General features: G+C 34.8%; 1 protein-coding gene across 1 annotated transcript in view; it reads right to left on the reverse strand.

Annotated features, from left to right (window-relative positions):
• Positions 1-595: 595 nt before the first annotated feature.
• The window catches only part of LOC112238273 (5'-nucleotidase domain-containing protein 3-like), a 41,894-nt gene continuing 30,129 nt past the window's right edge, over positions 596-12,360 (reverse strand). The window contains exons 8-13 of the mRNA XM_042301846.1: positions 11,665-11,766; positions 10,990-11,071; positions 10,380-10,466; positions 9,966-10,106; positions 8,992-9,056; positions 596-2,149 (exon numbers count right to left, since the gene is read on the reverse strand). Coding sequence (XP_042157780.1) covers positions 1,891-2,149; positions 8,992-9,056; positions 9,966-10,106; positions 10,380-10,466; positions 10,990-11,071; positions 11,665-11,766 — 736 coding nt within the window. The 3' untranslated portion in view covers positions 596-1,890. The remainder of the gene's footprint in view (positions 2,150-8,991; positions 9,057-9,965; positions 10,107-10,379; positions 10,467-10,989; positions 11,072-11,664; positions 11,767-12,360) is intronic.

The following is a 12,360-nucleotide window of genomic DNA, read 5'->3' on the forward strand; positions in this document are numbered from 1 at the left end:
ACACCATCCCAACCGTGAAGCAAGAGGGTGGCAGCATCATGTTGTGGGGGTGCTTTGCTGCAGGAGGGACTGGTGCACTTCACAAAATAGATGGCATCATGAGGTAGGAAAATTATGTGGATATATTGAAGCAACATCTCAAGACATCAGTCAGGAAGTTAAAGCTTGATCGCAAATGGGTCTTCCAAATGGACAATGACCCCAAGCATACTTCCAAAGTTGTGGCAAAATGGCTTAAGGACAACAAAGTCAAGGTATTTGAGTGGCCATCTTAAAACCCTGACCTCAATCCTTTAGAAAATCTGTTGGCTGAACTGAAAACATTGTGTGTGAGCAAGGAGGCCTACAAGCCTGACTCAGTTACACCAGCTCTGTCAGGCGGAATGGGCCAAAATTCACCCAAGTTATTGTGGAAAGCTTGTGGAAGGCTAACCGAAACATTTGACCCAAGTTAAACAATTTAAAGGCAATGGAACCAAATACTAATTGAGTATATGTAAACTTCTGACCCACTAGGAATGTGATGAAAGAAATAAAAGCTGAAAGAAATCATTCTCTCTACTATTATTCTGACAATTCACATTCTTAAAATAAAGTGGTGATCCTAACTGACCTAAGACAGGGAATTGTTACTAGGATTAAATGTTGAGTTTAAATGTATTTGGCTAAGGTGTATGTAAACTTCCGACTTCAACTGTATATTGTTTGGATGCAAGTTTGCAGATCTGAGTAAATTGTTATTTGTTTCCATTCTGTATGTGTGTCAAGAACATTCAAGCAAACGTATTGTGTCATGTTTTGGTATAGCGTACTAAGCTAACCTAAGCTAACCAAAGCTAACCTAAGCTAACCTAAGCTAACCGTACCGCTAGTTTTCAACATAAAACAGAAACATGGCAGAAATATTTAAGAGTTACTGTTTTAAATTCAACCTACACATATAATAGCGAGATTATAAAAGCAGAGCAGGTCAGTATTGAAGTTACTGACAGCCGTAAGGTCAACATGAGATGACGTCACTGGAAAATAGAGTAAGGTCAACATGAGATGACATCAGTGGAAAATAGAGTAAGGTCAACATGATATGACATCAGTGGAAAATAGAGTAAGGTCAACATGAGATGACATCAGTAGAAAATAGAGTAAGGTCAACATGAGATGACGTCAGTAGAAAATAGAGTAAGGTCAACATGAGATGACGTCAGTAGAAAATAGAGTAAGGTCAACATGAGATGACATCAGTGGAAAATAGAGACAGTAAATAGAGTCAGCAGAGTCCCGTACACCATCTTCTACCCTTTTCACCCTACTCAGCTGGCTTGTCTACATATGTTTCAGTATGTTTCAGGTCAGCATGATAGAGTGAAACAGGTATTTGTGAGCTCTGTGTCCAGAGCAGGTCAAGACAGAGTGTCACAATGAACCCCTTCCCCCTCCCCTCTCTACTCAGATCAGGTCTTGGACAGAGTGTCGCAGTGAAACCCTTCCCCTTCTCTACTTAGATCAGGTCTTGGACAGAGTGTCGCAGTGAAACCCGTCCCTTCCCCTCTCTACTCAGATTAGGTCAAGACAGAGTGTCACAATGAACCCCTTCCCCCTCCCCTCTCTACTTAGATCAGGTCTTGGACGGAGTGTCACAATGAACCCCTTCCCCTCTCTATTCAGATTAGGTCTTGGACGGAGTGTCGCAGTGAAACCCTTCCCCTCTCTATTCAGATTAGGTCAAGACAGAGTGTCACAATAAACCCCTTCCCCCTCCCCTCTCTACTTAGATCAGGTCTTGGACGGAGTATCGCAGTGAAACCCGTCACGCTAGCCTCTCTAGTCTGAGTCAAGCCCGGACAGGGTGTCACACTGAAACCCCCCCCTCCCCATTCCCTGTTCTACTCTTCAGTTGTGGTTCTGTGGGGGTATGAAGGGCATCTTCAGGGCCCCGGCGCTGGTCTGCTCGGGCCAGAAGGGTGACTCGTGTTGCAGGGGCGTACGACGGGGGAAGAAGGTGTGATGGAAGTCATAGTTGAGCAGACAGCTGAGGGACGCCATGTAGATGTCAGCGAAACGAGACAGGCGGCGGGAGAAGTAGGTGGGGTTGTGGTAGGTCCGGAAGAGACTCCCAAACTGGCCATTGAAGATGTCCTTTGTCTGCGATCTGTTGTTTGACGAAAGATGTACAATATTGTTAGTGCTTGTTTTGCATGTTAAGAGAAATATCTGTAAAAAAAGAGAGAAAGTAAGTTTAAAAACACTATTTATCCTCTCAAACATTTAATGGGTACAGCCACCTATAGGGAACTATGGGCAAGACTTTATTTGAAGGGAAGCTACATAAAGGAGCTAACAATATAGCATATAGCTAACAATATAGCATATAACTAACAATATAGCATATAACTAACAATATAGCATATAACTAACAATATAGCATATAACTAACAATATAGCATATAACTAACAATATAGCATATAACTAACAATATAGCATATAACTAACAATATAGCATATAACTAACAATATAGCATAACTAACAATATAGCATAACTAACAATATAGCATATAACTAACAATATAGCATATAACTAACAATATAGCATATAACTAACAATATAGCATATAACTAACAATATAGCATATAACTAACAATATAGCATATAACTAACAATATAGCATAACTAACAATATAGCATATAACTAACAATATAGCATATAACTAACAATATAGCATATAACTAACAATATAGCATATAACTAACAATATAGCATATAACTAACAATATAGAATATAACTAACAATATAGCATATAACTAACAATATAGCATATAACAACATAGCATATAACAACTAACAATATAGCATATAACAACTAACATAGCATATAACAACTAACATAGCATATAACAACATAGCATATAACAACATAGCATATAACAACATAGCATATAACAACATAGCATATAACAACATAGCATATAACAACATAGCATATAACAACATAGCATATAACAACATAGCATATAACAACATAGCATATAACAACTAACAATATAGCATATAACAACTAACAATATAGCATATAACAACATAGCATATAACAACATAGCATATAACAATATAGCATATAACAACTAACAATATAGCATATACCAACATAGCATATAACAACATAGCATATAACAACATAGCATATAACAACATAGCATATAACAACATAGCATATAACAACATAGCATATAACAACATAGCATATAACAACATAGCATATAACAACATAGCATATAACAACATAGCATATAACAACTAACAATATAGCATATACCAACATAGCATATAACAACATAGCATATAACAATATAGCATATAACAACTAACAATATAGCATATAACAACATAGCATATAACAATATAGCATATAACAACATAGCATATAACAACTAACAATATAGCATATAACAACTAACAATATAGCATATAACAACATAGCATATAACAACATAGCATATAACAACATAGCATATAACAACATAGCAAAAACAACATAGCATATAACAACATAGCAAAAACAACATAGCATATAACAAACAACATAATATAACAACTAACAACATAGCATATAACAACTAACAATATAGCATATAACAACATAGCATATAACAACATAGCAAAAACAACATAGCATATAACAACATAGCATATAACAACATAGCAAAAACAACATAGCATATAACAACATAGCATATAACAACTAACAACATAGCATATAACAACATAGCATATAACAACAAAAAACAACATAGCATATAACAACTAACAACATAGCATATAACAACTAACAACATAGCATATAACAACTAACAACATAGCATATAACAACATAGCATATAACAACTAACAACATAGCATATAACAACTAACAACATAGCATATAACAACTAACAACATAGCATATGACAACTAACATAGCATATAACAACTAACAACATAGCATATAACAACATATATAACAACTAACAACATAGCATATAACAACATATATAACAACTAACAACATAGCATATAACATAGCATATAACAATATAGCATATAACATAGCATATAACAACATAGCATATAACAACATAGCATATAACAACTAATAATATAGCATATAACAACTAACAATATAGCATATAACAACTAACAACATAGCATATAACAACTAACAACATAGCATATAACAACTAACAACATAGCATATAACAACTAACAACATAGCATAGCATATAACAACTAACATATAACAAGCATATAACAACTAACAACATAGCATATAACAACATATATAACAACTAACAACATAGCATATAACAACATAGCATATAACAACTAACAACATAGCATATAACAAGCATATAACAATATAGCATATAACAACATAACAACATAGCATATAACAACATATATAACATAGCAACAACATAGCATATAACAACATAGCATATAACAACTAACAACATAGCATATAACAACATAGCATATAACAACATAGCATATAACAACATAGCATATAACAACTAACAACATAGCATATAACAACATAGCATATAACAACATAGCATATAACAACTAATAATATAGCATATAACAACATAGCATATAACAATATAGCATATAACAACTAACAATATAGCATATAACAACTAACAACATAGCATATAACAACTAACAACATAGCATATAACAACATATCATATAACAACTAACAACATAGCATATAACAACATAGCATATAACAATATAGCATATAACATAGCATATAACATAGCATATAACAACATAGCATATAACAACATAGCATATAACAATATAGCATATAACAACTAATAATATAGCATATAACAACATAGCATATAACAATATAGCATATAACAACTAACAATATAGCATATAACAACATAGCATATAACAATATAGCATATAACAACTAACAATATAGCATATAACAACTAACAATATAGCATATAACAACTAACAACATAGCATATAACAACTAACAACATAGCATATAACAACTAACAACATAGCATATAACAACATATCATATAACAACTAACAACATAGCATATAACAACATAGCATATAACAATATAGCATATAACATAGCATATAACATAGCATATAACAACATAGCATATAACAACATAGCATATAACAATATAGCATATAACAACTAATAATATAGCATATAACAACATAGCATATAACAACTAACAACATAGCATATAACAACATATCATATAACAACTAACAACATAGCATATAACAACATAGCATATAACAACATAGCATATAACAACTAACAACATAGCATATAACAACAACAACATAGCATATAACAACTAACAACATATAACATATAATATAACAACATAGCATATAACAACAACAACATAGCATATAACAACTAACAACATAGCATATAACAACATAGCATATAACAACATAGCATATAACAACATAGCATATAACAACTAACAATATAGCATATAACAACTAACAATATAGCTTATAACAACTAACAACATAGCATATAACAACATAGCATATACAACTAACATAGCATATAACAACATATCATATAACAACTAACAACATAGCATATAACAACATAGCATATAACAACATAGCATATAACAACTAACAACATAGCATATAACAACATAGCATATAACAACTAACAACATAGCATATAACAACAACAACATAGCATATAACAACATAGCATATAACAACAACAACATAGCATATAACAACTAACAACAACATAGCATATAACAACTAACAATATAGCATATAACAACTAACAATATAGCATATAACAACTAACAACATAGCATATAACAACATAGCATATAACAACAACATAGCATATAACAACATAGCATATAACAACTAACAACATAGCATATAACAACAACAACATAGCATATAACAACTAACAACATAGCATATAACAACATAGCATATAACAACTAACAACATAGCATATAACAACATAGCATATAACAACAACAACAACAACATAGCATATAACAACATAGCATATAACAACAACAACAGCATATAACAACTAACAACATAGCATATAACAACTAACAATATAGCATATAACAACTAACAATATAGCTAACAACTAACAACTAACAACATAGCATATAACAAGCATATAACAACATATCATATAACAACTAACAACATAGCATATAACAACATAGCATATAACAACATAGCATATAACAATAACAACATAGCATATAACAACATAGCATATAACAACAACATAACAACATAGCATATAACAACATAGCATATAACATAGCATATAACAACATAGCATATAACAACATAGCATATAACAACTAACAACATAGCATATAACAACTAACAATATAGCATATAACAACTAACAATATAGCATATAACAACTAACAACATAGCATATAACAACATATATAACAACTAACAACATAGCATATAACAACATAGCATATAACAACTAACAACATAGCATATAACATAGCATATAACAACATAGCATATAACAACTAACAACATAGCATATAACAACAACATAGCATATAACAACTAACAACATAGCATATACAACTAACAACATAGCATATAACAACTAACAACATAGCATATAACAACTAACAACATAGCATATAACAACTAATAACATAGCATATAACATACTAACAACATAGCATATAACAACTAACAATATAGCATATAACAACTAACAACATAGCATATAACAACTAACAATATAGCATATAACAACTAACAATATAGCATATAACAACTAACAACATAGCATATAACAACATAGCATATAACAACTAACAACATAGCATATAACAACTAACAACATAGCATATAACAACATATCATATAACAACTAACAACATAGCATATAACAACATAGCATATAACAACTAACAACATAGCATATAACAACATAGCATATAACAACTAACAACATAGCATATAACAACAACAACATCATATAACAACTAACAACATAGCATATAACAACATAGCATATAACAACATAGCATATAACAACTAACAACATAGCATATAACAACTAACAATATAGCATATACAACTAACAATATAGCATATAACAACTAACAACATAGCATATAACAACATAGCATATAACAACTAACAACATAGCATATAACAACATAGCATATAACAACTAACAACATAGCATATAACAACATAGCATATAACAACATAGCAAAAACAACATAGCATATAACAACTAACAACATAGCATATAACAACTAACAACATAGCATATAACAACTAACAACATAGCATATAACAACTAACAACATAGCATATAACAACTAACAACATAGCATATAACAACTAACAACATAGCATATAACAACTAACAACATAGCATATAACAACTAACAACATAGCATATAACAACTAACAACATAGCATATAACAACTAACAACATAGCATATAACAACTAACAACATAGCATATAACAAGCTAACAACATAGCATATAACACAACAACATAGCATATAACAACTAACAACATAGCATATAACAACAACAACATAACATAGCATAACAAGTGTTTCATAACTAACAACATAGCATATAACAACTAACAACATAGCATATAACAACTAACAACATAGCATATAACAACTAACAACATAGCATATAACAACTAACAACATAGCATATAACAACTAACAACATAGCATATAACAACTAACAACATAGCATATAACAACTAACAACATAGCATATAACAACTAACAACATAGCATATAACAACTAACAACATAGCATATAACAACTAACAACATAGCATATAACAACATAGCATATAACAACATAGCATATAACAATATAGCATATAACATAGCATATAACAACATAGCATATAACAACATAGCATATAACAACTAACAACATAGCATATAACAACATATCATATAACAACTAACATAGCATATAACAACTAACAACATAGCATATAACAACATAGCATATAACAACATAGCATATAACAATATAGCATATAACATAGCATATAACAACATAGCATATAACAACATAGCATATAACAACTAACAACATAGCATATAACAACTAACAATATAGCATATAACAACTAACAATATAGCTTATAACAACTAACAACATAGCATATAACAACATAGCATAACAACATAGCATATAACAATATAGCATATAACATAGCATATAACAACATAGCATATAACAACATAGCATATAACAACTAACAACATAGCATATAACAACTAACAATATAGCATATAACAACTAACAATATAGCTTATAACAACTAACAACATAGCATATAACAACATATATAACAACTAACAACATAGCATATAACAACATAGCATATAACAACTAACAACATAGCATATAACATAGCATATAACAACATAGCATATAACAACATAGCAAAAACAACATAGCAAAAACAACATAGCATATAACAACATAGCATATAACAACTAACAACATAGCATATAACAACATAGCATATAACAACATAGCATATAACAACTAACACTATAGCATATAACAACTAACAACATAGCATATAACAACATAGCATATAACAACTAACAATATAGCATATAACAACTAACAACATAGCATATAACAACTAACAACATAGCATATAACAACTAACATAGCATATAACAACTAACAACATAGCTTATAACAACTAACAACATAGCTTATAACAACTAACAACATAGCTTATAACAACTAACAATATAGCATATAACAACTAACAATATAGCATATAACAACTAACAATATAGCATATAACAACTAACACTATAGCATATAACAACTAACAACATAGCATATAACAACATAGCATATAACAACTAATAATATATATATATATATAAGCTCTTCCCCCAATGGTACCTCATGGCTTCTCTCTCTTTGATCCACTCCTGGACGACAGCTTGAGAAGCTGGATCTCTGTGGACCTGGAAGGGAGGGAGGAGAGAATGTATGCTGTACATACTGAGACTACATGTCTGTGGTGCTAGGAAGGAGGGAGGAGATAATGTATGCTGTACGTACTGAGACTACATATTTTTTATTTATTTTTTTACCTTTATTTAACTAGGCAAGTCAGTTAAGAACAAATTCTTATTTTCAATGACGGCCTAGGAACTGTGGGTTAACTGCCTGTTCAAGGGCAGAACGACAGATTTTGTACCTTGTCAGCTTGGGGATTTGGTTACCTTTCGGTTACTAGTCCAATGCTCTAACCACTAGGCTACACTGCCGCCCCATATCTGTGGTGCTGGGAAGGAGGGAGGAGAGAATGTATGCTGTACATACTGAGACTACATGTCTGTGGTGCTGGGAAGGAGGGAGGAGAGAATGTATGCTGTACGTACTGAGACTACATGTCTGTGGTGCTGGGAAGGAGGGAGGAGAGAATGTATGCTGTACATACTGACACTACATGTCTGTGGTGCTGGGAAGGAGGGAGGAGAGAATGTATGCTGTACGTACTGAGACTACATGTCTGTGGTGCTGGGAAGGAGGGAGGAGAGAATGTATGCTGTACGTACTGAGACTACATGTCTGTGGTGCTGGGAAGGAGGGAGGAGGGTACATACTGAGACTACATGTCTGTGGTGCTGGGAAGGAGGGAGGAGAGAATGTATGCTGTACGTACTGAGACTACATGTCTGTGGTGCTGGGAAGGAGGGAGCAAAGTAGATGCTCTTTAGATTCATAGCTGCAGACAGAGCAGGCAGGCAGGCAGGCAGGCAGACGGGCAGGCAGGCAGGCAGGCAGGCAGGCAGGCAGACAGGCAGACAGACAGGCAGGCAGACAGGCAGACAGACAGACAGATACACCTCCTCCCACAACCCACCTACCTGCATGTGTTCTATCAGCCCAGTCAGACCCTGTAACCAGGTCATCAGGTGAACACATTCCTCAGTGTTCATGATCTTGATCTCTTTCCTCAGCTCAGGGATGATGGCGCCAGTCCTCCAGCCGTGCTTCAGGGTCAGGTCCTACACACCCACATATAACACATGGATTTATAAAAACCTTTTTCTCAAACCCGAGGAGTCGATAAACCACAGAACAACTCAAATACCTCTGTTTCTGTAACAGGCCAGCCAATCATGGGCTGACCTTTCGTTTAAAAAAATAATAATTAAACGCTACTTAACTCAAACCTATATATTAATATCTGACCGTGTCGTTTCTATGATGGTGTGAACATTTTCTATGATCATTTTAAATATTAACCTATGCAGTGTAAAAGCAATGGTTAGACTTACTGCCAGGTCACTGTAGATGTGATCTCCAAAGTACAACACCTTGGACCCCCTCCAGCCCGTCAGTCTCAGGAACTCATAGAGGTTTCCCTGCAGAACAAAGAAAACAGTCAGTTATTCCCAAGTCTGTATGACAGAGCTACATCTCTAGAACAGTAGTTGTCAACCTTTTTTTGGTTACTTTACCACCGAATACATTGTGTTCCGTCCTGTACTTGGACCCCTGAGGTACCCCCTCTTGTGCATTCTACCAGTAAGCCTATAGTCTCATGTGTCTTCTCAAGAACCACCCTGTGAATAGACCAAGTACACCAGGGGTCCTAGTACATCAGGGGTCCTAGTGCATCAGGGGTCCTAGTACATCAGGGGTCCTAGTGCATCAGGGGTCCTAGTGCATCAGGGGTCCTAGTACATCAGGGGTCCTAGTGCATCAGGGGTCCTAGTGCATCAGGGGTCCTAGTGCATCAGGGGTCCTAGTGCATCTGGGGTCCTAGTGCATCTGGGGTCCTAGTGCATCAGGGGTCCTAGTGCATCAGGGGTGCTAGTGCATCAGGAGTCCTAGTGCATCAGGGGTCCTAGTAGACAGACTGCTCTAGAACCGTTGTCCATATACCTGTTTGTAGATCTTCCCCTTCTCCAGCTTGTGAATCCTGTCCCAATGAAGCACCCCTTTATCTGTCACTCGCCTGAAGGGCCTAGGAAGGACAGTGGAAGACAAACGTCAGAACACACAGTGGAGGTCAACTGGACATGACAAACTAACGTCAGAACACACAGTGGAGGTCAACTGGACATGACAAACTAACGTCAGAACACACAGTGGAGGTCAACTGGACATGACAAACTAACGTCAGAACACACAGTGGAGGTCAACTGGACATGACAAACTAACGTCAGAACACACAGTGGAGGTCAACTGGACATGACAAACTGGAACTGGACATGACAAACTAACGTCAGAACACACAGTGGAGGTCAACTGGACATGACAAACTAACGTCAGAACACACAGTGGAGGTCAACTGGACATAACAAACGAAGGATGGGTAGTGTAGTGGTAAAACCTCCACCACATTGAACAGGGACAAAGGGAAGGGCTAGGGAGTGTAGTGGTAAAACCTCCACCACATTGAACAGGGACAAAGGGAAGGGCTAGGGAGTGTAGTGGTAAAACCTCCACCACATTGAACAGGGACAAAGGGAAGGGCTCGGGAGTGTAGTGGTAAAACCTCCACCACATTGAACAGGGACAAAGGGAAGGGCTAGGGAGTGAATATGAGACCCTTACTTTCTCCTGTCGTTGAAGAAGCCAGGTTTGTCGGCCTGTACGATGACAATGTCAAACAGATCTCTCCAGTCTTTCCCAACGATGTAGTTCATTCCCCGATCCCTGGGAATAGTCCAGTCATTTATCACACTGTTATCAAGAGCGACTTACAAATCAGTCACACAACAGAAACAAAGTAGCACGCACAGCACACTCTGCTGTAGAGCGGCCTGTATCCACAATATCTGCTAACTCATCATGTGGGTACTTTCAACAGTTTTCTATTTTTTAATCAAAGTAATTCTTCATGCTGCTATCATTGTCAGGATTGCTGAATAAAGCTAGTATAACAATGTAACCATCACAGGGCTGTGAAAACCCTCTCTAGTAGCATATTATACCTTCATATATTAACAATATAGTTTAGAATTGTATAAACTTTTGTGGTGAACTGTCAGTACAGAGATAGTGTATGTTAGAGACACTCACACACAGAGATACTGTATGTTAGAGACACACACACACACACACACACACACACACACACACATATACTGTATGTTAGAAACACTCACACACAGAGATACTGTATGTTAGAGACACACACACACACACACAGATACTGTATGTTAGAGACACACACACACACACAGATACTGTATGTTAGAGACACACACACACACACACACACACACACACACACACACACACACACAC

The sequence above is a fragment of the Oncorhynchus tshawytscha genome, linkage group LG19 (assembly GCF_018296145.1).
Source record: "Oncorhynchus tshawytscha isolate Ot180627B linkage group LG19, Otsh_v2.0, whole genome shotgun sequence".
NCBI classification, from domain to species: Eukaryota; Metazoa; Chordata; class Actinopteri; order Salmoniformes; family Salmonidae; genus Oncorhynchus; species Oncorhynchus tshawytscha.